This window comes from Pithys albifrons, chromosome 3 (assembly GCF_047495875.1).
Source record: "Pithys albifrons albifrons isolate INPA30051 chromosome 3, PitAlb_v1, whole genome shotgun sequence".
Taxonomy (NCBI): domain Eukaryota; kingdom Metazoa; phylum Chordata; class Aves; order Passeriformes; family Thamnophilidae; genus Pithys; species Pithys albifrons.
Window position 1 is genome coordinate 26,611,559 of NC_092460.1, and position 27,328 is coordinate 26,638,886.

At 47.7% G+C, this 27,328-nt stretch overlaps 2 protein-coding genes across 5 annotated transcripts in view; one reads left to right on the forward strand and one right to left on the reverse strand.

The window, feature by feature from the left end:
- The window catches only part of TBXAS1 (thromboxane A synthase 1), a 274,193-nt gene extending 263,047 nt beyond the window's left edge, over positions 1 to 11,146 (reverse strand). The window contains exon 1 of the mRNA XM_071551088.1: positions 10,519 to 11,146. The gene's annotated coding sequence lies outside the window, so the exon portion shown is untranslated. The remainder of the gene's footprint in view (positions 1 to 10,518) is intronic.
- Positions 11,147 to 11,774: 628 nt separating this feature from the next.
- HIPK2 (homeodomain interacting protein kinase 2) overlaps positions 11,775 to 27,328 on the forward strand; it is a 140,868-nt gene continuing 125,314 nt past the window's right edge. For 2 of the 4 annotated variants that reach the window (XM_071551091.1, XM_071551095.1), the window contains exon 1: positions 11,791 to 12,397. In XM_071551091.1, the coding sequence (XP_071407192.1) occupies positions 12,379 to 12,397 (19 nt within the window). In that variant the 5' untranslated portion in view covers positions 11,791 to 12,378. Of the gene's footprint in view, positions 12,398 to 27,328 lie in introns of all 4 variants that reach the window. The other 2 variants (XM_071551090.1, XM_071551094.1) reach the window with 2 other exon arrangements.

Sequence of the window (27,328 nt, forward strand, 5' to 3'; positions counted from 1 at the left end):
CAGTCTGTCCCAGAGCTGCTGTCCCATAGGCAGGGCATACCAAGGGTGTGATTCCTTTCTTCTTCATCTCTAAATCACTTCCAGCTTTCTCCTTGGACATCAATTAGAACCATCAGAAATGATCAGAAAGAGGGAGGAAAAAGTTTTACACAGGTGATTAATTTCAATTTCCTTCCTATTTTTCTCTTTTAATTTTCACTTTTGAAAAACTTGTTTCGAATACTTCTTTCGTTGTGAGTAAACTTCCCTTCAGGCTCCCATAGTCAAGTAATAATAGAAACAGAATATGTACCCTTCTATATCCACATTAAAGAAGTTTATGCTTGTCCCACTTACGAATGGGCTGCTACTGTGACCTGCATTTTTTTCATCTCATTTCCACTTTCTTGTGGGATCATATTAATTTCCCTGTAGTGGTAGAAATGGAGTTCTAGTCATGTGTTTTTCTCAGAATCAGGCTGAGACTGAGTCTCTCGCCACAGCTGTGGTCGAGTTGGTCAAAGGGTCTAGTTTGTCTGAGAAACAAACCGTCTCTTTAGTTCCAGTAGTCAAAAGAAATTCTTCACACTAATGCCAGTGAAGCTCCAGCAGCTCTCTGCTTCTCAGCAGCTCCTGGTCCAAATGGTGCAAAGTTTTCCGAGCTCTCTGACTGGTACAGCTTCTGTGACTGTTCACAGGCTGGGAAGCAGCACCTTGACTGATTTCAGCTCTCCCAGTTGCCGCAGTTTCCTGGATTTTGGAAGACATTCTATGGAAAACAATTCAGCAGCAGCTGGCTTGCAGTCTCCAGGCAAAGACCCAGGCTCTGTGGGCTCTGCTCCCAGTGCTGGTGGTCACTGCACCGATGCCTTGGGTTACCCGCTGGCATGAGAGACAGAAGCATGAGGTGCTCTGAGATGGAGCCCTGGGCCACTCTCAAGCTCACTCACTCACAAGCCAGAGTTGTTTCACAGCAAAGCACAAAGCTCACTTTTATTCAGATGCCTCACAAGTATGAAAAGGAGTGTGAGGGCAAGGACAAAGTATTCAAGTCAGAGGCGCCAAGCACTAGGGTGGGAAGAGAACAATCCACGTTCAATAACATTTATGCTTATCTCAGTATTGTAGCTGGCACTTAGTTACTGTAGCAATTGGAACCTCGTAAATACCAATGACAGTAATTAGCACCCATACATACCATCAACAGATGATCTTGTCACTAGGAAGCAAGAACAAGCTTTTCATACCCAACTGGCCAAGCAAGCTTGAAGGTGAAAATAACAAGAAGATGTAAAAAAAAGTGTTTGAAAACAAAGATCTTACTTTGGGCTCATTTTTTTTAATGGAAACAAAGACTAAACCAGCAGCCTTACACTAACCTTTGGTTCCAAAATGCCCCAGGTCAATTTATATCTGGCTGATAAAAGGGTGTTGATTGATTCATTATAGCCAAAGGCTCAGCTCCTAGGAATGCATGTTGCTTAATTTTTTTCTGGGATCTCTTTGATCTGTGCTAGGGGTTGAGGATCAGGCTCCAAATTATGAAGTATTTTTGGAATTATATTGAGACCATTTCAAAGAAAAGTCACCTTCAAGTCTCCAGGATTCTCTCTAGAGATTTGGGGATGGTGTAAAACTTCTAGCATAACATTTTTATCTGAGGGAAGAGGAATATAAGAGATCTTAAAAGAATGGTAATCCAGTAACATTTGGACCATCATTAAGATCTGGATGTAGGACCTCAAGTTTTCTACATGCTAATCTAAAAGCACAAGTTTCTATAAGGATATGTAGAAGTGATAACAGATATACAGATTTCCATGGTCAGCTAGAGGAGAAAGACATGGCACATGGGAGAAATTCACCTTTTAATTCAGTGTGTTAAATTCCACGGCAGTATTCATTCCAGATTAACAAAAATCAAGAGAGATATGGCATTCCCCCTCCGCACAGAGCCCTCCTTTGTCTCCTCACCTGCCTTAGAGCCCAGGGGGTCCTTCACATTGTCCTATCTGCCAGATTTTGGACATGTTTGCTAGGCTGCTGTAGAGCTTCTGCAGCCAGAGCAGTGGCTGAGAGTCCGCTGGAATCTGGGGATCTTCTTATCACAGAAAGTGGTCAGCAGGTGAACCTGCAGTTCAGTATCTGCCAAGTGCTCTGGCAAAGCAATTCACTGAACAAGGAAACCTCCTTCAGTGTCACTCTAGTAATCTCCACAATAATAATACAGAAATGTGGAAGGCTTATTTAGCAAAACAAGAGTTTTCAGGTATTCGCTTTGGCGTGCAATTGTCAGGGGCAGAGCTGCACATCGAGTTTCTATCTATGTTGAAACCTTCACTGACTTAATTAGAGTAAAATGCATGAAGTGTAGTCATTATAATCTGCTCTGCAGTGACACAAACATGTAAAAGCCATGTTCATATGACAGGATTGTCCAGATTTTGCATCCAAGCCTTTGACAAGAATAGCCAGCTTTGGGGGAGAGAAAAAGAGAAGGAGGGGAAAAGGAAGATCATAAAAATTGCTCAGCTGATAGTGCTAAAACGCTTGGAAACAGCCACTAAGTCTTTCACTGCCTCCACCCTTCCCAGTAGTCTCATTATGGTAAATAATGTTGCACTTATTTGAAAACTCGGGTTTCATAAGGCTGGCTGTGCTGGGGGAGCTGGCAGCACAAGCAGGACTGAAGATCTCTGCTCCTCAACGCTGAGCCCCGGCGCGTGCCCCTTTGATTCCTGGGAGCATCTCTGCTTTCAGAAAGCGGCTTGAAATTCTGCCTTAAAGTAAAAGCATATCGTGACAGATACTCTGATCACAATGTCTAAATATAATACAAGGGAAGACATTTAAGAGAGCTCAACTACACTTTTTAAAGCAACTGTCAGGAAACTGCCTCTGTGGCTTGCTGCTTTAGAGTAAGATTAAATGAATCAGTCTCACCATTTGAATGCGTGGGAAGTCAGAGACAGCAAAGTGACAACTAAGGACGGTTTATTTATAATTGGGCCCTCCTTCTATAACTGTTTGTGCGCAAGTCCTGTGCACTGAGTACAAAAGTACCTGCTCTTTATGTAAAATTACTCACAAATGCTGCGTGTAGGTCAGGTAGATGCCTACGCTGGTTTGGCTGATTACAAAGTTCATGTAATTATTATTGAACTGTCTAGTGATGCTTGGAAAAAGAATACAGCTTATTATGCAGCAGCTTCAAAAGGCTCTGACTCCACAGTCCTTCAGCCAGGAGTCTTTCACAACAAAGAAGAGCCTGAGCTGGTCATCACTGCCAGGAGAAGTCTGGAGGGATGGAGTAGGGACTGGGGCACCCCTGTGCAGCAGCTTTGTGGCTAAGGTATGTCTGTGAGGGCTAAAGGGTAACACAGACACGGCATCAGTAAATGCTTTACTAGTGGGGACCTTTGATATTTAAGCTGCAGCTCCCCACTCCTTGAACTAAAACACCACTGACTTTAACCCAGAAGTTTCCAAAACAAGACTTTCCAAAGACAGGCAGGAGTGCTGTAGCTGCAGATGCAATCACAAGCTTGGGAGAAATTCAGTAGTTTTATGGCACTGTCTGATTAATGAGCCCAACTGGAGCAGCATTGCAATGAGAAATGGGTTTGTCAAAGGAAAAATGTGGGTTTCTCATCTCTGCCACCTCAGGATGTGGCCCTAACCTTTTACAGTGTCATTCTGAGTGAGGAAAGGCAATATCCACAAATCTGAAATAAAGTTGCTGAGAGAAGGACCTGGGAGTGACTGAGTCCCTTGGAACAAGAACAGCATTGCTCTTTGCCCATCCTCCTCAGTGGAGTGAAGCTGACCTCACACTTTTATTCCTCCCCACTTTAGCAGGCTTGGCCTTTAGTCTGTAGCATCAGCCTGCACCCCTAACTGGGAAATATTATTAAAATGGCATTAAATATTAAGAGAGACAACACAGCATCTCTCTCAGTGAGGGAGCTCCTGACACAGCAATCTTTTCCTAATAAACTGCCTTGACAAACAGTTTACTTATGTTCTTATTTCAATTAGATGAACTACTCTGAAGCGGTAAGCGTGAGTGTGGCTGGGTGTTATTTTGAGAAGTAGTAAATATTTATTTGGCTCTCTCAGCATGGAAGTGGGTGGGCAGCAGGGTCCCAAGACCTCATCATCTCAATTTTTAAAGCCACAGTCACAGGCTGTGGCTAACCAGCAAGGTACAATCTCATGTGTGAACCCATCAACAACAGCTTAGCTATTACTACTGGCATAGCATTAACAGTGATGGACATCATGGCCAGGTTTGGCTCTTGTAGATATCTGGGCTGGAAAAGGAGTTAATGTCCATTAAGTAGTCAAGTAAGTGTAAATACTGGAAGGGTTTCCCATCCCCGGCCAGAAGACTCCTGCCAAGCTCAGCACTTGTGTTGTGGCAGGCACTGCATGTACCAAACATACTCATTGGCTCACGGTGCCTAAACACACAAGGACCCTGAAGAGATCTATGGTCAAGTCATGGGCTCAGAGCAACAGACTCCCAGCTGAGAGAGGGAGTGGTACAAAGGCAGGAAAATGACTGCTAGGATGTACTTGGAAGTTTATCCTAAGTAAAGAAAATCTCCATCTCTGCTTTCTTGGAAACTTTGCCTGCAAAATCAAATATTTTCTACTGACAGCACGAAAGTCATGGAAGTAAACATGTGTGCTTGTCTTTGAAACACTGCTGGTCTCCTGGACATTTTGGGAGGGGAGATAAAAATGTTTAACTTAGGAAAAGCAGTTGCTTTCCAGAAACTCCTTTGAGGCTCTACACAGTGCATGGGTTGGAAGCCACAAGGTTTCTGTCAGCACATCTGTACTTATCCCTGAAGTATAGCATAGTAGATCAGCTTAGGCTAAGTGCCACAGAAAGTTTTATTACTTTAAAGTCACTGAGTTTGTTTTATAGAGCCTGACCAAAATTTTACCTCAGTCTGTATAATTTTTTCTCCATTTAATAAAATACCTTTCTTTGAAAAGGTTGTTTCAGAGGCTGAAGAATAAAGGGAAATCTCTTACCTTGTTGCTGAAGCCACATTTGAGATGAAACATAGCTGTTCTTCACTGGTAACACCATGTCATGGGATTTTTTTAAGGCTGAGAGTGGAGAATGGGATAAATAAAGCTGAGGGGAAGGTTGGAATATGTGAGTGGGCCAGGCAGGTATTGCCCAGTTGGAATTTGGCTTTAAATCATCTGGTTAATAACTCCACAGAGTCTATAATGATAGTTTATGCCTCTTCAAAAAGTCAACACGTTTTGCAGAACCTCAGTTTTGCATCCCTCATCCAATCCTCTACAGCACTTTACACAGTGCTATCATCACAATCTGCCTCATATGTAACTTTTTTTATATGTTGTCCTTTTAATCTGAAATAGTTTCCTCCTTTCCCTTTGACTGGTGTTCAGGAATGGATTTAAATTGGGCATTACATATAAAATATCAGATCCAGAAGCAGAACTGTTCAGAGTGCAAGATCATTCCTTGCGTGCATGTCTGCATCCCTAGAGAAGAGATTTCGAGTTTGATGAATCTGATTTAAAAGTCTGGGCCAATCTTTCCTTCCGAGTGGCTGTATTTAGAGATGCATAAGTGTCCAGGGGCATCACAGCATACAGTACCAGTAGAGCCACACAGTCTGACAGGAATTGAGTGTCTGCCCACAGGGCCCTGCTGATGCCACTGGCTACCAAAAAAGTTGAGCTGATGCTGGTGGAGACTGTCCCTCCCTTGGAAATGGCACTTTAAGTAAGGTAGAGTGTGTGAGTTGGAGTTTAGGGATGCACTGGTGGTTTCCCCAAATGAAGCTGGGAAATTGCTAAGTGAAAATAGGGTGAAATTTAGAAAGATATAATTTGAAAAATTTCCTTTTTGAAAAAAGTAAAAAAATACCGGGGGGAAAAGAAGCATGGAAATAACTTTGTTACTCCATGGATTATTTTCAGCAGGATATCAGGACTACATTTAATCTGTGTTCTGTAGAATGGGAAAAGTTTTTCCTTGTTCTAAGTGTCTCTTAACACGGCCTTACTGGTGGAATAATTAACAAAGCCTGCATCACAAATGCAGTGCTCTCAGGAGCCAGGTACTGTTGTGCCCTTTCCCACTGCCCCAGAATTAGAAGGGTTTCTAGTGAGTTCTGGGATGCAGGAGTCTCTCAGGAATTTCTGAGCACAGAAAATGCACAAGTAGGTGCTGCTGGCGATTTTCTCCAGAAGGATTTTCTTCAGTGAGTTTTTCCTCCTTCCAGCCAAGGACAAACCTCTGACACTAGCCCACATTATTGTTTGAAGACAGATTGAAATCTCGTGATTCTGACATCGTTTTATTTTTAATTTCCACACTGCAAATGTCAGGGGAAAAAATACCCTAAAAATTATACTTCAGAAAAGACTATAATTACTTCCAATTAAATCATGGCCCTGGTTGTTTGAAAGACAACCACAGCTAGAATTTTATTATCTGATAAGCACTTTTTTCATGTATTTCAAAGTTTCTTTTATTAATAATGAGAAGAAAAGGATCCAAGACCCTGCAACAATACCTGAGCCAACTGCAAAAGCTCAACAATGGGAAATTGTGTTTAATCCCCGAAACAGAGAGGCCACATCATTTTTAGGGCATTTATTTCAGCAATACTCCTGATAGGGAAGAAAGTTCAGCAATGTGATCACATGTGGTGGTAGGCCTGGATGAGGTGACCCAGATCTCTGCCTTCCCCAGGGCACTAATCAGACAGTGTGCTTTCATCGCACCTTTCCTCCATCCGTGGTACCTGAAGCGTTTTACAACATCTGTCCATTGCCGCACTTCTGTTTATATTGGGATACATCTGTTGAAGGCACTGAGGCTTTATCAGCATCATCTGGTTTCATAGTGGGAATTAAGACTTATCCCTCTGCATGTCTGCACAGTAAATCCATTTGTTACCCCCTGAAAGATGCATTTACATCACATGAACTGCACCAAGGAAGCCATTGATGTTCAGACTGAGTAAAAATATTTGAATTCTCATAGAGTCCCAGTCGATGGTGCACAGGATAATTTTGCTTTAGGTTTTTGTAGTCTTTTTTTTGAACTTCAGCTATGACAGAGCCATCAATTCCTCAATGCCACTCAAGTATGCAGCATATTTTCCATATGTGTTCTAAGATAAAGGTTTTTATTCAGAATATTACAAAATAAGCAGTCATTGTGATTCTGTGATTAGCAGCAATGTAAGGCTGGGATTGTACATACCCTAACAGGCTGCCTGGGCATTCACAACTTGCACATAGGACACACGCTCCTGCTATCCATGGAAAAGTCATCCTCCAAATATTCCACATCACAGTGGCTAGTCTCTGAGCTAGTGGAAAGAAATTAAAAATTGCAATTGACTCACAAGTAAAAATATGTGAGTGTACCCAGCAAATAGATTCCCTGAGCACTTACTAATAATTTTGCTTTTAATTAAACTGTCCATTCCCTCACTGATTTACATTTAAAAAGAAAACATCTGTGTGTATTTCACTGGGAAACCTTCCCCTTGTGTTTTAAAAAAAATATTTTCCTTTGCTTAATGCAAAAGATTTGGGGCCTGATCCTTGCTAACAACAACATGCTGCCTTTCAGCTCTGCCATGAAGGCAAACAGGTTGTCAATGAAGGGGAAGTGCTCACTCTATGTGATTACACACACACACACACACACACCCTCCAGTTTTTTGTTTGTTTGTTTGTTTGTTACGTTGTTATTGGGGTTTTTCAATGTACCTTACTGCCTTTTATTAGTACAGTTTTAGGCTCAGTCTTTCCAAAGAAAAACGTGCCATGGATGGACAGTGAACTGACAAAGCAGGGAGCCACAAACACCCTCAGCTTTCTTTGATGGAAAGAGGAAGAAATTGCATTTCAGCAGCAGGCATCTCTGGCAATGCCCCTGGCATTCTCTTGGCACAGCCAGGGCTTGGTGGAGCCACAAGAGGAGAGGAGGTGATGCCACTGTGCTGTTTCTGACTCAGAGAGACCAAAGGACACCTTGTGTCCATTAACACAACCCCCCAATATGGGAATGATGACCAAATATGCTTTAAAACTCACCTGCCTTCCTTCTTACACCTCGACTTCCAAAATCTGTATTAATTTCTAAGAGAAAATAAAATGAAGCCCAGACTCTCACCATTTCCAGCAAGAAACAGTAACTTCTGACAGTCTCATTGCAGTTAAGTGTAGGCTCAAGTTGTTACCAGCAGTTTCCTGAGACACCAGTCAAACACCACGTGCCTTTCTGGAGAAGTGAGTTATATGCTAAGACCACCAAGATTTGTGTATGTAGAGCAGAAACGGAGCCCCCTTAAGTTCCAGCCCAGTGCTGTTAACAGGTCACTCTGCTTTCTCTGGCTTAGTATCTGCCACCACCACACAGTAGCCATGGTGGACACAGCTGGGGATGCTGCTGCCTTGGCGGTACATGATACTCCACGACACTGCTGAGCGTGTCATGTACTTGCACTCAGACTATGGCTGTGTTTATAGGAGACCCAAATATGCCAATGGAGAAGTGAAAAATTTTAAGAGGAGACATTAATATGTGCTTCTCCAGTGCTGCTTTGCCATCTTCTCCCAAGTGAAGGGGCCAAAGAGAAGAAATAGTCTGTTGAGGTCAGAAAGTTTCTCAGGATTCAAAATTTTAGTGACACCTGCAGTCTCAGACACACAGAGAGCAGACCATGATTTCTCCAGCAGAATAGCCTTGCCCCAGGGCTGTTGCAGCTGTGCTGCAGGTGACTGGCTCCTGACAGGTATGTTCACACCATGGTTTTGGCTCTAGCTCAGGGGCCTAGATGATCAAGGGTGTAACATCCTTGCATGGATGCTCAATTTTGGGAAGAATGGAAAGAAGGTTGTAGGCTCAGAGCTGGGCTGTCTCCAGAGTACATCCCCATCTGTGCACACTAGTGGGGAAGTACAGCAAGGGGTTGTGCACCCTGGACCCAATCAGATGCCGTAAGTCCTCTTTGAAGGAGACTCCCAGGGGGAGGCCCCTGTGTGAGCTGGGGAGGAAGGCTGTGCCCAGCAGGGTAAATCTCTGCTCCCTCCGTATGCCCACAAACCACCAGCTTCCTCTGTACACATTTTCACAGCCAGTCTGGGCTGAGGTCAGAACCTGTTGGGGCTGCTTTTTGTTTACCAAATGTGCTGTGGCCTCATTTGGCAACAACATTTAAAAACATGTAAGATCAGAACAGTCCTTCTTCGTGAAAATATCCCTATTAATCTTCCTATCTTTGGATGTATTATCAGCAGATGACAATCTGCAATGTCCTTGGTGATAATGAACCTGAGAGGCAATCAGGAACTGTCGTTCTGGACCAGGCCAAGTAGTCCATCAAGTTCAGCACCTTTCTGCTAAAAGAGGCAGAATAAGCTGTGCTTTGAAGCCAACAACTTTAGCATTTACCTAAGTATGTCACATGCAGGTTTGGCTGCTCCTTCGTCCCCCTTTGGGCTCCACCCACCAGCCACAGGGGCAGGGACACGCCTTCCATGCCCAGGCTATGCAGAGTGAGTCCTGTAGACTTCTCTGCCAACACCTTCCTCTTCTCTTCTGGTAAAAGAAGTGAGGAATGAGTTTGGTTTACATTTTGTGTCATGCCAGCTTTGATGGATGTGAAGTTAATGTAGACCCCAAAGGCTATGGGATAGCTCAGAAACAGAGGGAGAATAACTATCGGTGCAGTCTCACACAGCAGAGGCTGGTACTGCTGCACCCATTCTGCAGCCGAGGAGAGCAAGGATGATGTGACTGACCTGGAGCCACAATACAGTAGAATGCACTGGCAAGAAGTGAAGCTGGCTCCTGTAGCAGCCTGCTCCTCTGGTTTTGTCTTCTGCTCTTGTCTTGGACTTCTCTTTGGCTCTGAGAGAGGGCTCCATGGCTGCTGCTCTGATCAAGGGCAAGAAGGCAGGCTGGGCTCAGAGATGTTAGTAGCCTTGGAAAGCTGATGACGTTCTCCATCATAAAGAAGAGAGCAGCACAGAATTACACTGACCAGAAATGCGTTTCAGGAATATGTGAGGTTTTCGGCTCGTGCCTATAGCAAACCCTGAGGGTCGCCATGGCCGAATAAAAGAGGGGCAAGAAGCAAGTTCAAGTACTGTGCCCATCGCCATCTGCACGCTTGCCCTCCACCTCTGACCTGGACTTTCCCAGTAGTCCAGCTAAAGACAGCTCCATTTCTTTCCAAGATTTGACGGTGGTTGGTCTCGGGATCATTCTCAAAATGAAGCAGGGATGAGACGGGAGCAGGTTTTGCTCCCTCTGCTGTACATAGTCCTCCAGTGCCACCTCAGCCCACTTTGAGCCCTCAATCACCTCCATCAGTCCTGCATGGCACTCCCCGACACCTTTAACACGTATCTTAAGCTTCATGTTCTAAACAGAATGCTAATGGGCCATGAGACAGCACTCCTGTAGCTTCAGGCATTTTTCAATGGAAGGAGAAAAATCATGCAAAACACTGAAAATACCTTGTGAACAAGAGGGCCATCAGTAGTCTGGGAATCACCTCCTCCGCAGTGTGGACATGGCCATCCTGCTCCATCAACTGGTCAGCGTTCGTTTCTCCCTGGCCTGCTTTTATCTGCCACATAGGCACCTGCAGCACCCCGAGATGAGGACCCAGGCTGGCTCTCGTTGAAATCCCCAAGTAAAAGTTAACTCTTGCCTCCTCCTTGAGTCATCAGCGGGAGTAGCCGAGTGTTGAGCCCGGCTGTGATTAAATACTGCAGTGAGAGAGGTCAGGGCTGGCACCAGCAGCAGCGAGAGGCAGCGTTTTTGGGGACCATCAGTAACAGCAGGCACAAAGGGAGTCTTCACAGGTCCAGTTGCAGACTGCTCATCTGCAAGGAGGTCCAGGCATGTAGATCCAGACGGCACTTAATGCAGGATCACAGCCCGAGGTTTTGTTTCCACCTTTGCCAGAGGCTTTGCATGAGTTTCATCTTCCTTTGCCCGCGTAATGGGTACCTGATGACTGACCTTCCTTTGTAAAGCTCCTGTCAGGCAAAGGGCGCTCCTGTGGCTTCATCTACAGCTTTCTTGTATGCACAGACAAAAATGATGTTGGTCGGGTTGGTGATCCTACAGCAAGAGCTCCACCGGAGAGATGGATCATTTAAAAGTGAAAAAAAAAAAAAGAAGCCGGGGGCTGGGGGAAGGGGAGAGGAGAATAGGCTGTCGATCTCAGTGAGTAAACACTTCTTTGATGTGGTTGCTTTTTTTTTTAAAAAAAAGAAATCAAACCCACAACCTGAATCCTAAAAGCAACAACGTATGTTTATTTTAAATGCATCCGCTAAATATTTACACTGCAAGTAAGCTAAACGAAAAAAAAAAGAGATAAATTGGAACTTTTGTCAGTGAACCAGATTGTGAAATGCCTTGAGGGAATAGAAGATTTATTTGGGGAGAGGGGGAGAGGTAGGAATTTTCCATGCTATTGTAAAACATGAGCTCAAATTATATGATCCCCACAGCCAGTGAGTTGCAAAGCTTCAATCAGCTGCCTTTTTATTTTTTTCCTTCCTCTCTTTTCTATAAAGAGGAGGGGGGGGAGGGGGGGGAAAGACAGAAGTGTTTCACCAACTTCTGTTGACTGTTCCTTTTTTCTCCTGATTGAAATGTGTTGTTAAACAAGATCCCACATAATCTCAGCAGAGGGTTTCTCTCGCTCGCTCCCGCTCCTTCTGGGAAGCCGCGATCGGTGCCATCGGCGCTTGATTATTTGCAAACTCCCTTCGCTGCTTTTTTTTTCCCCTTTTTTTTTCCCTCCTCTCCGTCTCGGTCTCCGTCTCCCTCTGTCTCCCTCCGTCTCTCTCTCCCTTTCTCTCATCCCCAGCGCAACTTTTGCAGGCGCCCCGGCACACGCAGCCATGCCGCGCTGAGAGCGGGGGCACCGCGCCAGCCCCCCTCCTTCCCTCCCTCCCTCTCCTTTCCTCCCTCCCTCTCTCCTTCCCTCCTTCCCTCTCTGTCTCCCTCCCTCCCTCCCTCCCCAGCGCCGCCGTCCCGAGCCGGGGGGGGGCCCGCCGCCCGCCGCCCCTGCCCGGCCCCGCGCCTCGCCCCGGCCCGGCCCGGCCCGGCCCGGCCCGGCGCCGCCGCCCCCCGCCCGCTCGCCCGCCCGCCCCGGCCGCGTCGGAGGGCCGGCAGCGGGGCTGGATGTGCCCGGCTCCCCCCGCGCTGAGGTGGGCAGCGATGCAGAAGGCAGGCGGCAGCTTCGTCTCCGCCGAGAGACACCCGCTCAAGATGGCAGATGTGTGTTGAGTTTGGGGGGCTGCGATCTCGCGTCGTTCGTGGCGGCGTTGCCATGAATAACAGGCGTCCTTGCACCGATGGCCCCCATGTACGAAGGTAAGCCCCGGCCCGGGCCGCCGGCACCCCTCGCCCGGTCGCGGCGGGGGAGGGAGGGAGGAGCGGGGGTTCCCCGGCCGCCAGCGGGTCGCCGTGCCCCGGCGGTGGTGCGGGGACCCGGCGGGGCACCCTCGTCCTTCCCGGCGCCCGGCGGGAGCGGGACGAGGCGCGGGTCGCCCCCCGGCTCTGCCTGGCCCCGGCCCCGCGGTCCCGGGCGCTCGGTCCCCGGCGGGGGGCGGTGGGTGAAGTCCGTGCCGGTGCCGAGCACAGAACAATGAGGTGGACGGAGCTTGCCCTGCGCCTCCGTGTATGTGTGCGTGTGCCTGCTGCCTGCCTGTCTCTCGCCGCAGTTCGCCTCTCCAGAACCGGCCACCCCGCTCTGTTCGCCGGTTTCCCAGGAGTTCCCCACGCCGGGGCTGCGCTTCTCCGGGGCGCGGGGACCCCGCGGGCAGCGGCGGCGGGGACGGGGCTGCGGGCAGCCGCCTGTCAGCTCCCCGGCTTCTTCAGCCCAGCCCGGGCTGTGGAGAGAAGCCCAAGTACCCCAACTTAGTTTTATTCGGGTTCTAAACCAAAAGAGAAAAAAATATATATACATATGTGTATGTATGCATGTGTGTTAGATCGGTGCGTAGTCCAGGGTGTCTCTTTAAAAAGAAAAATTCTGAGATGTATCGGGGTTAATTTAAATCCCATCGCGACGCATTTATGCTCTCCCCGTCACCACTGCCGGCTCGGTGCTGCCCGGGCAGCGTTACATAAACCGGAGGGGTAGCCCCCGGCGGGCACTCCATCCCGGCCGGGCACCGCTCGGTCCACGGCGGCGGAGACCCGGGCGCGGAGGGGAGCGGGGCCCGGCACCGGGGACACGGCACTTTCGTCTCCGTGGCGAGGCCGGTAAAACTTATCTAAGGAGAAAATCGAGCCTCGGGCTGCGGCGCCCGCTCGGAGGGCGCTCGGCGGGCGGTGTAAAGTTACCGGCGGCCCTCCGGGTTATTTCTGGGCAGCCCCGAGCTCACCCGCGGCGCGGAGTTCGGACCCCGCCGGAGGAGAGCAGACAAAGGGGAGCGTTTTCGGCAGCGCAGGGAGGACAGCTGGCCCTCCCCGGGCTCGCCGCTGCCCGGCGGGGGGCGGCGGCGGTGCCGGTGCCGGCGGAGGGGCCGCGGCGGGCCCGGGGTGCCGGTCGGGGCCGGCCCGTCGGCTGCGCCCTCTGGTGGCGGCACCGCGCCGCCGTGCGGCCCCGGCCCCGGCCCGGGCAGCCCCCTTTCTCCTCCCCTCCCCTTCCCTCCCCTCTGCTCCCCGCGCCCGGGCCGCCCCCGGCGCCTCCTCCGGCAGCGGCGCCCCACCGGGGCGGGGGGGAGCCGCCGCCGCTGCCCCGCGTTCCCCGCCGCTGCTCGGGGCTCGCAGCCACGGCCCGTACCTGCCCGGCCCCCGCCCAGCGGCCCCACAGGGCCCGGCCTGACCCCCCCACCCCCCGGTGCGGCCCCGGGCCGGTGAGGCCTGCCCCGCTTCGCATCGCCCGCCGCGGAGCCTGCCCAGCCCCTCCCGGGCGGGCGCCGCCGCCCGGGTGGGTAATGCGGCGATTGCTCTGAAGTTGCTCCTCGCCGGGCCGCATCCGGCGGGCGGTGCGGGGCCGTGCCGGGCCGTGCCCCGCGGCGGCGCCCGGCGGGTCCGCAGCGGTCGGGGGCGGAGAGAGGCGCGGGCCTACGGTTAGCCCGGCCGCCCTCCCTTCCCGGCGCGCCGCAGCGGGCAGAACCGGCACGGCCGCCTCCCCGGAGCCGGGCAGGGCAGCGGCGGCGAGAGGAGGGAGGGAGAGAAGGGAGCCGCTGCCGGGGCGGGCAGGGCGCCGGCTGCCTCCCGGGGTTGCGCTGGTGCCGCACCGGAGCGTGCGGTGGAAGTTTAGCGGTTCCTTAGAGCATCCTAACTTTAGCGGCGCCCCTGCTTCTGCCTGACAGGAAAAAGGGAGCAGATGGGAAAAAAATGCCCTTAAAGTGACCCGTAAAAGCGCATTCCCCGCAGCCGATACGGGAGGGTCCGCGTCCAGGCTCTGCAGCATGCCTTAAGCCTCAAAGTAGATGAATATCCCAAATGGCAGGAGCCGGTAGATAGCGTTAAGGCTGATAGGTATTATCTGTGTTGTGTTGCGGTATGTTTGCGGGTTAAATTGCCGCTGAATGGCTTCGAGGGAGGTGGAGGAGGGGTTAATGGTTGTTTTTCGCCTCCTAGTTGCCATGAGAGGTCCTTAGAATTCCCTGCAATATCTCAGTGCATAGATAAAAACTTACTTATCGCAGGGGATGCAATTTCCTCCTTGGGAGGAGGCGAGGACTGCCATCCTCCCTCGAGAGCCTCACGTTATGTGCATTAGCAGTCTGGTTTGTAGCCCTCCTCTGAAGCATCAGGTACAGTCAGGCCACTGAGGAGAGCATGGGAGTCGAGAGGTTGGATCAGCACTGCGTTGCTTCTCTGCTCCTGCCCTTGACCGAGCAGTGTCGGTGGCACACGTGCACGCCCACCGCACTACCGCAAGGCAGGCGAGGGTAGGTGAAACCGTATCCCCGCCATACCCATTTCAGAACATAGGCTCTTTGACAGAAAAGGCACCCTGGGGAGGAAATGTGACACCTTCTAAGGCCTTATGAAATGGTTCCAGTAGAAATTTAAGTGAGGGATAACATAGAGCACATGCACAAAATCACTCACCATTCTTGACGTGTAGGTGAGGGTGGTGTGTGCTTGTTCTGAGCAGCTGGCTTAGACACCAGTTCTGGGAAGTAGAATGGTGCCTCACTTGATACTAATAGGTGAGGCCTGATAAATACGTGAATATCTGGTGTGAAATCCTCTTCCACACACACTGTGCAAGCAAAATTTTCCCTTTCGTTTTTAAAATATTTTGAGTTTTTGCTGTTGTCTTCTCCTCTCCTGTGTTTTTCTTGTCCTTGTTTTTTTTCTTTTTTTTTTTTTTTTTTGCTGGGTGCTGCAATGCTGAGCAGTAAAATGAAGGACAGAAAAACATAACAAGTAAAACAAAACGAAAGTAACACTACCAAGCAATGTTTGACCTGGATTTTAGTTTTGTTTATGAGTACAAGGAAATGTATTGGGCTTCAAAGCAGACCTCATTGGGTGTAATCCTGCATGGCTTCTTCTCCAGAGTTGGTACAAACTCGTAGCTGCCATCCCACTGAACACCACAGATGTGGCTTCATCAGGAATGGCTGTATAGGCTTCAGAGGAGGTGAATGGCCTGAGGCAGGTGAGAATCTGGTTCTCTGGACACTCCTCTAGGCAGTGTTGCCTTTACTGTGCAAAATCATCTCCTGTGCCCTCATCCTGTGACATTTCCTACTATGCAGAGAATAGAGCCAGGCTCTGTGGACCAAGGGAGACCCCATTCTAAGAGCAGATCTTCTAGACATCACCAGTGCTTGAGCTCTGGGTCGATTTTTGCCTAGGGTGGGTGTCTCCCATTGTCTCCAGTGATTTCCTGGGTGTCTTGTACTTGGCATCCTTCAGAATTGGGTAAAGAGATGTATTTATATACATTAACCTTTATTTTCTAAACAGTGATTGCCTCTGTTTTGGTTTTGTTCCTCTTTGCTTTGCTTCATACTTATTCTTGGCAACTTTGTTGCAACTCATGGTGTATTTTTAGCAGCCGCATCGGTAGTTTTCTATGTGGGTGGTTTATGGAATTAATCTGGGTAATATTTGTAAATTGCACCTCACCACCAGTGCTGCTGCTGGAGCTCAGCACAGGCAGAGACCTGCATGAAGACTCTCCTTGTCACATGAGGGACTGGGAAAGCCTGAAAATCTGACCCCAGACTTGTCATGGATCAGGTCCCATTTAATGCCAGGAACAGGCCGGCCTTGCTGGCTCTTGAATTCTCAGATCTTGTTAAAGTGTAAAACTTGCTCATTACACACAAGACTTGCTCATCAGGGAGGTGGCCCCAGTGAGGCAGAGTAAAGGTCTTTACCCTGAAGTTCATGCAGAGAGATGATAACTCAAAGGCACTTCCTGTTTATGAAATAATAATCAGAACTTAAGCTATGTCAATGCCTGGACCAAAAGCCTAAGTTTTTATTTGCTCAGGATATGGCTATAGCCAGGACAACAGGAAGTCTCCTCCAGTTAGAATTATTGTTCTTATCATGCTGCTGTGTCTAGCGATTAAGTGAGTTTGAGATGTAATGGGTGAAAAATGCTGGTTTATTTTCAGAAGGGGAAAGAGCACTGGGCCGAGGCGAGCAGACAAAGGGGCAAGCACAGTTATTTGCCTGAGTCATTGGCCCTTGGACTGTGTGCACTGTGTACCTGTTCATGGCTGTAACAGATGGGGAAAACCCAGTTGGCTTCAACTGGATACTTCAGCTGGCCTAGCAAATGAAGTAATTTTCATTTTCCTATCTCTCCATTTCCCCATTTACTCAGCATTTTTTTACTGCTCGGTTTCACATGGTGCTTTGAAACCACTTGGATGTGGTTTCATCCAGACTGGACAGGAGCTGCCTGTGCACCTGTCCAGTGTAGGTCTTACACCAATGGGGAACAGCCTAGAGACCTCCTTCATGCTGTGAGCCTTGGGAAGTTAGACTGTGTATTTGTAGGGAGATAACATTTGGGTGGCTAAATGAATAAGGCTCAATTTTGGCCACATTACAGCAATGGTGTGTAAAAAATATGGTCAGGAGGAAATTTGGGAAGTCAAATCATGGAAGGATTGGTGACTTGGGCCTGGAGATAAATCCCTGCTCTGATTGTGGGCCTCAGCAAGTGGGTACGGGGTGATGGTGTTACAGCAGTCCTGCCAGATGGCGAGGTCAAGAACAGGTGCAGTCACCTTCTGCTTGGACCAGCCTGAGACACCAGTCTGAGGCAGATTAGACAACTTCTTTCAGCTGCAGGAGTTGAGGCAACTGTAGTAGTGTTACCTGTGGGCAAGACCCCTGAGGAGAGTTTGCAAAGGCATTCAGAGGTGGGCTGACTGCTATTATGGTGTCCTCATCCCTGTGCATATAGTGGATGCATAGGCTGAGACCATTTTGTTGGTGTTTTTTTTTAAGTTCCACCCTTTTCCTCTCTGATCCCAATTTAAGAAGATATTTTAAGGTTTGTGCCTAAATTTAAGCTCACAGGCAGCTCTGCTGATTTTATTAGGATTGTTTATGTCTTTAAAGCTGGCCACATGCTGAAGTACCTTTCTGACTCACGGCCTCTATAGCTTAATCAGTCCATTTATAAAAGGAGGTTATTTCTTCACCCTTATGAGGAAATCTTTGCCCTCTGAATGTGAAATATTATTTATAGGACTTTTTCTTGCTTTTGGAAGAACAACTGGTGGATAACAAGAAGTGAGAATGAAATGCTATTTAGCGAAAAGGTTGTTTCCTCAGCTATTTACATGCCCTAATACAGACCTAGGTGTTTAACAGGAGGCCTTCTGTTTTAACACTATTCCCCCTGGTAGTACAGACTTCAGTTTTTGTTTTAAAAATAAACCCAGGTGATAATTTCACTTCTCCCCCATTTACAGCACAGAGCACACCTGAATCCTCCCTCGGTTGGCCACATCAGCAACTGAGGTCCATTCTCAGGAAAACACAAGTGCATGTAATTTGAGACCACTCTTGAATTCAGGTAGCCTTCTTAGTGGGGTAATTTTGATTGTAAAAATAATTTTTCTAAGGATTGCCCACGCATGTGAGTGGAGGAGCAGCCTCTGTCTGTAGGCTGGCAAAGGCATTGCCATATCTCAAAATACCTCTGAGAGTCCAGAGCCAGGACTAAACAATTAAAAAGCTGTACCACCTAGGATTTGTTTACTGAATGGAAGTAACAATAAGTGTAACAATGTGTGTTTATACAATGCTGTATATGTTTGAGGTGCTATGTAAAGAGTGGCTGTCTGGTCAAGTTGCTGACAGAATGATGTGGAGAAACAGAGTCTTTTGCTCATTTGCAGGACGTGTACAGAATAGCCAGTGGGAGGCAAATGTCCTCAAGGTGTGAACCCCATGAGCTGCTCCTGGGCTTGATTCTGATATGGACCAGCAACAGCTGCTGAAAGCCAGGAAGCTACACAAGGGAAAGCACTGTCTTCATGGGGAGAGTATTAGCCTGTCTGTGTTGTGTTCTGGAGGGAGAGGGAATTTCATGCTGGGTGAAGGATGACATAGTTTGCTCCCTTGGTTTTCTTCAGCATTAACTGTGAATGGGACATTCAGTTGGAGAAGCTGAAGGTTGTGCTATTTACGCATCATTCTTTGTCCTGCTCACCTTCCAGGGCCTGTGCTGATATCTGTCCCTGAAAGGCTGAAGTAAGATCAGTCACAGACAGCTCCTACCCTGAAAAGTGGGAAAGGTCAGCCTTTGAGGCAGTGGTATTTACCAGAGATCCTTGCGAAGCTCCAAAGGGAGCTGTCTTCCCCATTCATTATAACTTTTAATCCTTAAAGGTATTAGCAAGATCTGGAACAATGGTGTTACATGGAGTACCCTGCAGGCTGACATCTCCTTAGGTCCTAAAGGCTGACGGGTTTATCTTGTGGGCTATGCTGAAATGCCAAAGAAAGTTACCTCTCACCAAAATCATTGGAATCATAGGAAGTAGGCATAGGAAAGACTTCAAAAAGTGTTTCAAAGCAGGATATTAAATGCCTGTCCAGCATGTTCCCCAATAGGCTTGTCCAGTGTATTCCCTATGTATGGAGGGTTCACAGCCTGTCCAGGCTTTCATTGCTGCCCTTTGCTTTGTCACTGAAAAGAAAACCTCCTCTGTAACTACTTTCTGCTTTGCTTGCTCTGATTCCTTGTCCTTTTAACAGTGGGTGTGGGAAAACTATTTCTTTGTCTTTGTCATGTCTGTCCTTGACTTTGTGTTCCTTTAGCTGAATCATATCTCAAACATATTCTTCAGCTCTTTCTCCTGTGTCCTGTTCCCTTCAGCTCAGATCATCCTCCTGGTTCTCTGTGCTTCCTTCAGCCAGTCCACCTCTCTCTTGAATGGCACTGCTAGACCGTAGTGCTGTGTGTTGGGTCCTGTGCTGTCCAGATAGAGCATAACTATTCCTTCATGTCTGTTACAGACAGTGATCCTGTTTGATTTAACTTTTGCACCATGAAATCGTTCATCTGTGTGCAGCTTGTGATGTGATATGGCTCTGAGGTCCTGTCCAAGAGATCTGATGCCTCACGAGCCATTTTCTATTCTGTGTACGTCAACCTAGCCTTTCCTACCTAAGTGTATGATTTTTGTATCTGTCCCATTTGAATTTCATCCTGTACCCTTCAATTTGTTGGGATTGTTTTGAATTCTTATGATTTTGCAATCCTGCTTGGTGTCACCTGCCAATTTAAAAAGCAGAATCTCAGTTTCTTCACCAAGATCAGCTTTGTTTTGCACTTTGCAGTCCCAAATAGAAAATGCAGAAGAGAATAAATTTTTTCATAAGCAAATAGAAACAGATCCTTGCCACAAATCTAAAAGAGACTGGAAAACACACCAAACACTTGGCATTATTTTCACACCTCCTATTCTTTTACTCTACTTTGGTGCTTTTGAAGTGTTTCTGTACTAGACATGACATTGACGTGAAGGGGTGGAACAATTCCCACCCCAAAGGCTTTGCATTTGGTGTAGGTGAAGACACGAGAGGGTGGATTGTACAAATTGACTGGGCTCCTTGTGGAGAGGAAGTCACAATGTGTGAGTTTTCCTGAATGTTTGTGACAGGGCTTCCTTCAGGGAAGGGAAGGGTGAGCTGAAGATTGAGAAGGAATAAGGCAGTAGGTCAGGAACAAGAGAGAAGGGAATGAGAGAAGCAGGTGGAGAAGAAAGGTGAGGGCAGGTGACTAATGAGAAAGAGGAAGGGGATCTCTGAGAAGTACAGGGGCTGAGTCTGTCCCAGCCAAGTCTGGCAGGAACAGAAAATTGAGTGAAATGCTGAAGATCTCATCTTGGACTATTTTTGCAGCTACCCTTACTGACTTCAGTCTCTCCTAGATTTTTTCCCTGCAGTTGTTACATCTTAGGAAGGAAAGATGAGCAAGGACAGGAAATGCCACCTATATCTTAATGCTCGAAGGCAGAACAGAGAGTCTGCCTGGGGATTCCCTGTCTGAGGCTGAGACCAGAGGCAAAACTGATGCTATGTGATTTGCTTAAGGTCTCTGATCCTGCTCACCACACTCAAGAAATTTTGATGGGACAGAGGTGATCTGAAACACCAGCACTGTTCATTGATTGGAGATCCTTGTGGTTTCCTCCCTTGCTGTCATTGCACTTCCCATGACAACGGTGTCTATTCAGGACAAATTGGATCTGCCATCCTCCCTCCTCCTCCCCATCAGGCGCTGCATATTGACTTTCCCCTCAGTCTGCACATGATGCCTTTAAGGGCATGTATGACTGCCCCACCCTCTCTCCATTGTCATGTCTGCTCTACTCTCACGACCAGTCCAGGTGACCGAAGCAAGTGCAAGCGTGGAGGCAATTCATTAGCACCTTAACTCACGTGTGAGAACCGCGGGTGCATCATCCGGCACATGGATGTGCGTGGCCCAAAGGCTGGGCACATTTTGAGCATATGAGGCTCAACACAGTGTTCTCTCTAGTAGCGGGGTGAGATATGCCAGTATGTTTGGCAGTGAGTCTGTCAAATTACAGATTTTCTCTTGGGTGAAGAGATCAAGAAAAGCTCTTTTTTTCTTATAGTTTGGGGTCAGGGTGTTTATTTGCTACTGGATGTGATTCAGTGGATTCAGTGTGTCTGCACAGAGAAGAAACAGTCTAGGACATTCCTGGAGTGTGTGGAAGGTAACTTCCTGACACAGCTGGTGAGTGAGCCAGCAAGAGAAGGCACCCTGCTGGACCTGTTTTATGCAAACAGAGAAGGACTTGTGGGTGATCTGATGGTCAGAGGTTGTTTTAAGTACAGTGATTGGTTTTCAGTTCTTGGAGAAGTAAGGAAGGAGGTTCAGCAGAACGTCTGCCTTGGACTTCTGTAGGGCAGACACTGGCCTGTTTAGGAGGCTGGTTGACAGAGTCCATTGGGACACAGTCCTGAGGGGCAAAAGGCTCCAGGAAGGCTGGACATTCTCCAAGAAACAGGTCTTAAAGGCACAGGAGCACTACAAAAAAGACAGTGAGATGCTGGTGCATGTCCAAAGAAGGGCAACAGAGCTACTGAAGGATGTAGTGCACAGGTCTTAGGAGCAGTTGAGGGAGCTGGGGTTGTTTAGCTTGGAGAAAAGGAGACTTGGGGGAGACTTTATTGCTCTTTACAACTACCCAAAAGGAGGTTGTAGTGAGGTGAAGGTCAACCTCTTTTCACAGGTAACAAGCAACAGGGCAAAAGAAGTGGCCTGAAGTTGCACCAGGAAAGGTATAGATTGGATATTGTGAAAAATTTCCTTGTGGAAAGGGTTGTCAAGTAATGGAACAGGCTGTCCAGAGAAGTGGCGGAGTCACCATCTCTGGAGGTGTTTAAAAGACGTGGAGATACGTTGCTAAGGGACATGGTTAGTTGTGTGTTTGGCAGTGTTTGGTTAATGGTTGGACTCACTGATCTTAAAGGTCATTTTCAACTTAAGTGATTCTGTGGTTCTATTTACATGGCTTGAAGACATGAGGTTTTTTCTTAGTTACATATTGTAGATGTGTACAGAATAGTGGATAGCCAGCAAGCTCCCTATTGGTTAGCTGCATTGGTGGGGTGCTACACTTCTGCAGGGAGTGTTACAGCAGATGATAGAGGGCTTGATGAAGGCTTGGACTCTAGCAGCAAGACTCAGAGAATAACCAATCCCAGATAACTTGCAGAACGTTTCAAAGAAAGTTTGTTTTTTTCAAGGAAGGTCCTTTAGCTTTCCCAGAATATTTTACTTGTAGGCAAAATTTGTAAGCATTCTTTATTTTTAAAATGTGGTTTATATTCTGCTCTTGTCTGCAACAGCTCCAGCACTGTTGATGTATTTATCTTTTCTCTGTTAACACTTGCTGTTCCTGGAACGTCTCCTGCTTAGCAGCTGTTTGTAGGTGGGTTGTTTTTTTTCTCTCCCATCATCATGTACCTTTCCTTCCTGTTCAAGGCATCCATAAACCTCTTGTAGTGACATCATAGCTGTTACCATAGCAACAGATTATGATACTAGAACAGAGGATAATATCAAACCGGAGGAGGAAGAGATAAATTACAGTGTTTGTGTGTGTGTGTGTATCTGAGGGCTTGATTATATTCCTACATCTCTTCCGAGGGTGTTGTCTGCCTAACTTCTCCTCTGTTTATCTTATATGCCTTTTAAAGGTTAGGAAAATGTGAAGGAAAAAAAAAAGATCTGGAGGGCAGAACAATACAGACACATATTTTTGATGGTCTCTGTGTAAACCTAGTAGACTGAGATTTGTTTTTTTATCTCTGATAGCTCTCCTGTGTCTCCTGAGTGTAGTCTGGAGAAAACTTGGAGGCATAACAATCCCCTGGTACAGCTTTGCTTTTATTTTGATTACTTATTATTTATAGCCACTGGCAGCTGGTATCCCAAGTCAAGGATCTCTGTGCTGCAGATTTTCCAGAAGATGGACAAATGTGGCATGGCATTACCCCAGAGAACTGGCAACCTCTGTTGGAGAAAGGATGGAACAGGTCCTCAAAGCAGCCAGAGGTGGCATGGAGAGAAAAGGAAGTACCCGGATGGATATTGAAGGGACTGTGATCTCTAGACTATTCCAGCCTGTCCAGAGTGTGGTCATGGAGGAGGTGGTCTGACCCTCATTCCAGTGTTAGCTTTTTACAGTGGTGCTTCTGGAAGAGCTGTGCCAATAGTGGGCTGGGGGCCTGATTTGTGACCATTGCATGGTTCTCCCGTGGCTTCAGGCTGTCCCTCCAAAAGCAGCAGGTTTGCGGAAATGTGAGTGTCCATATTGCTCCATATTTATATTAGTAGGAACACTATCTGTTTGCTTAAAGCAATAGGCTGGATGTGAAGAACGTCCAGCTGAAACGCATGGGGTTTTATTTTCTTCTAGGCAGCATTTAGTGTTGACAAATTCCAAATAGTTTGACAAGGATTTTCAGCAGGTCTCTGTTTTGCGTCCAAGTAGTGATAATTTCTGGCCATCATTGCTGCTTTCCTATTTAGATGTTTTACTTCAAAAGCTGGAGAAAAAATTCCAAGGAAACCCTCTTGGATATCCTCATAGCTCTGTGTGTGTGCAACCTTTAATCTTTCTGGGGGTTAAATAGCCATTGCTAGTCTTTAAAATACCTGGAGTAGGGTTATCTCTAACTTGGAAATCTCTGGTGATGTGCTTGAGCACCTTAAGGTTGACAAACAGTTGTGATCCCGTGCTGAGGCACTGCAGTGTCCCAGGGGGGAGTGCAGGAGAGGGATGTGAGTACAGCAGTAACAGGTAGTGTGTCAGCTTGCTTTAGTGATACAATTGGCTGGGGGAGTATGTAGGGAGGCTCTTTCCATTATGGGAATTGAGCGATGTGCTGCATGATGAGCCCTGGGTCAGCACTGGAGCAGCGCTGGGATTAGGTGATGCCCATCCGCCATCTCCCAAAATGTCAGTGCAAAGGAAGTTTCTGGTATCTGAGCAGACTGCTGGTGGGCTTGATGGGCTTAATGCTGCCAGGATGGAAAGAAATTGGCAGATAGGAGGAATTGCATGGGTCATTCAAACTGTGCAATGCTATCAGGAGTTAAAGTTGTGCAGAAGATATGTGAGCGCACAACACATTGACAGGAATGAATAGCTAGATCACCCTCATGGAAGTTAACTGGGAGCCAGCAGAGACCACAAAGTGCTGGCTGGGTGTGCTTCCCCTGCACAGCACCTGCATGGCATGCTGGCTCCAGCTCCAGAGTGGACTGATGGAATTGTTCTGCAGGAAAATGCTTCTGCAATCAGGCCTCAAGGTGATGGAGGCTGGGGAAGCTGGAACAAGGTTTTTTGCAGGGTGGAGAGAGATCACAACCTTTCCTCTGAAGCCAGATTGAAACAGAAGGACAATTCTTGGCTACAACTAGTTTGTGAACAGCACGGAGAAACCCAAGACCTCATAACTCCCCCAAGGTATGGGCCTGCAAAGCAAATGGGGATCACATTTAGTCATGAGTATAATTACAAATTGCTTCATCTCTTCTAAGTACTATCACTGGCACCACCAGAAACGTGCCTTCCCATCAAGTTCCCCTCTGCATTCTCTCAATATGAGAAGATGTGTGTGTCTAGCATGTGGAAATGAGAAACAGGTTAGAATAGCTGCACCCTGTGCTAAGGACATGTAAGACCCAGACACAAGCATATCCCATTGATGGTGACAATACTTCTCTTGCAGTGTCATTTTCTTACCACTCATCTGTGGCTGTGAGCACCTGGGTGCTGAAAGTACACCTTCCAAAAGCCGATGCTGCCTGAAAGCACATGCCAGTCAGAAGGGAGAGCAGGTGCTGTTACTGAGAGGTGTATGTGAGAATGCAGGTGGAAGAGTATATGTGTGTATGTGTGTATATGTGGGACCCTTTCCATGTTTGCAGGCATGTGTAGGAGTGTGCACGCATGTTTGTGTATGGCTTCATCCCCTTTATCTACAGAAGACAGCATGAGCCTGATTCTCCTTAGAACTATTACCATTTCTCTCAACAAATTGCGTTTGTACCAGGGCTCTTTTCCACTGCAGGGAATGAAGAAGGGAGATGTATTATAAATTAGTCTGTGTTTGTGAGCTGTCGTAGCCTGTACAGGAGGAAATATAAACAAGGTAAATGCAGGGTGTTTATGTGGAGTGATGCTGTGACAGCGTATGTATTGGCAGGAGTGCTGTCTGCAGTCTCTGCATAAAGGTTGTGTTGCCAGTGCGAGTGTGGAAGACTGTAAATCACAGTGTGTTCAGGAGGGGACACTGCCACTCTGCCTGTAAAAGGCAGGAAGAGATTTTTTGAAGCAATGTCACTTTTCAGGCTGAACAAAAGGGTTTCTAGAAAACCAAGCTTGGGAAAAATATCATCCAAGATGTTTTGACAGAGACTGATCTGTAATCTGCATCCACTTGGCTCAACTCCATCGTGATCCAGAACAGCTACATGGCAGGCATCTTCTATGCATCTTCTCCCAATGCCAGGTTTTGGTGGCCCAACTGGACCAGTTCGTGGATATCTCTTCAGCTCTGCTAGTGTGTCTCAGGCCTGTCCTCTGCAGCCTTGGGTTGTTTCATCTTGACATAGTCATATAATGTAGATGGGGTCCATATGCAAATACAGTGTCCCCTGGGGAATATGTGTCTCTTTAGATGTGCTTAACATATCACTCACAATGTATCTAATGTGAGACCACCTCAATAAAGTAACTGTATCTTTTCCAGTGTTGCTGCCGATCGGTACCTGAAGCCTGGTTTTGTTCCTTCTCAACTGCAAACTCAAGCTACAGAGTGTGGAGTTCCTCTCTTTAGGACTGGGCTTGGCTTAAAAGTTATTTCGTGTTCCTCCAGAATCATTGCTGTTTCCCAGAGGAGCACTTGAGTCATTATCAATCCTTGCATTTCCTCTCAGCCAGGAAGGGTTGAAGGAGTTTCAGGAAGAGGATGCTTTACAAGGAGATGTCTGCTTTCCCTTGCCATGCCCTGTCACAAACAGACGCTGAGACTCCTGCCAAAAAGCCACTGGCTGCAGAAAATAAAGTGGGAGGGGAAAAAGATGGGATGTGAGTGAATGGCAGGAGAGGGCATGATTTCAGGTGGGAATGCCTGATGCTTTTGCTACAGGCTACAATAATGCAGATGCTTTTGGCAGCACTGATGGTGAGCTAGGAAACGTGTTTCTTAGCCACAGTTATGTGGCATCACTGGAGCAAGTTGCAGGTCATAGTTTTTCATTTAGGTTTCATTGTAGTTGCTACTCCTGTCCTCGTTTTCTTGTATTGTGGGTTATTGTGAAGCGGATAGGCTTTTTACTCTTCTTGGGTATTTTGGGTCCTTTCTTCTGTTCCTGGCAGCCTCTTCCCCTCTGCCACCCCCAGCCCAGCCCTGTCATGTTCAGTTGTGCTTGGCTGAAAGTGACCAGCCCACCTGAGGTGTTTGTGGCTGAGGATGTAGAGCACCATGTATTGAGAACATGCTGACTTCATGTGGAAACTGCGTGCTGCTCGTCAGATGTCCCGACCCATGGGCCGGCAAGTGTAGGATCTCTATGGTCACTCTGTGGCTCAGGGTGAGCTGTGGGGGCCTGACAGGCATGTGGGGGAGGAAGAACACAGGCATGGTCACATAGGTAAAACTCTCTGTGGCTACCATGAAATGCCTGCTGAAAAGATGTATATTGGGAGTTACTTGGCTATCTGAGGCAAGGGAAGCGAGAGCCTCTCCTGGTGATCTCAACCCTCCTTCCTTGCCCTCCAGGGCTGTCAGGAGGGCTGTGAGGAGCAGGTGATCCCCATCCCCTGCTCCTGGTGTCTGGGTGAATGGACTGCCTGCTGGGCTGCCTGCAGGGCACTCATCCCCTTTTCAACTGGAGACGGCAACGCAGCAGCACATGAGAGCTGTGAAATCCAACACTGTTGGGACAGGCTGCACTTAAGCCCCGTATAAGCCCTAATTTGAAGGCTTAAAGGAAGCTGAAGTCTGACACTGAGTGCTGTGGCTGAGCTTCACCCTTCCTGAGCTGTGACAGCCTGCCATGAGGGGAACCAAGGGGCAGGACAGCCTCTGTATTCCCAGCAGGGCCAGGAACCTTCAGCTGAACTTCGTTTCCAACAGAAACTTTGGATTTGGCCAGGCTTTAAACTGTAAATGTGGCTAATTGTGGCTGGCAGTTCTGACCTCTGTGGTTTGCACTGTGTGTCCAAAGAATGTTGCAGTAACAGGTCTATTCTGGCAGCCCAGCTGGTCTCCATACATCTAGCTATGGTCATCCCTATAGTTCTG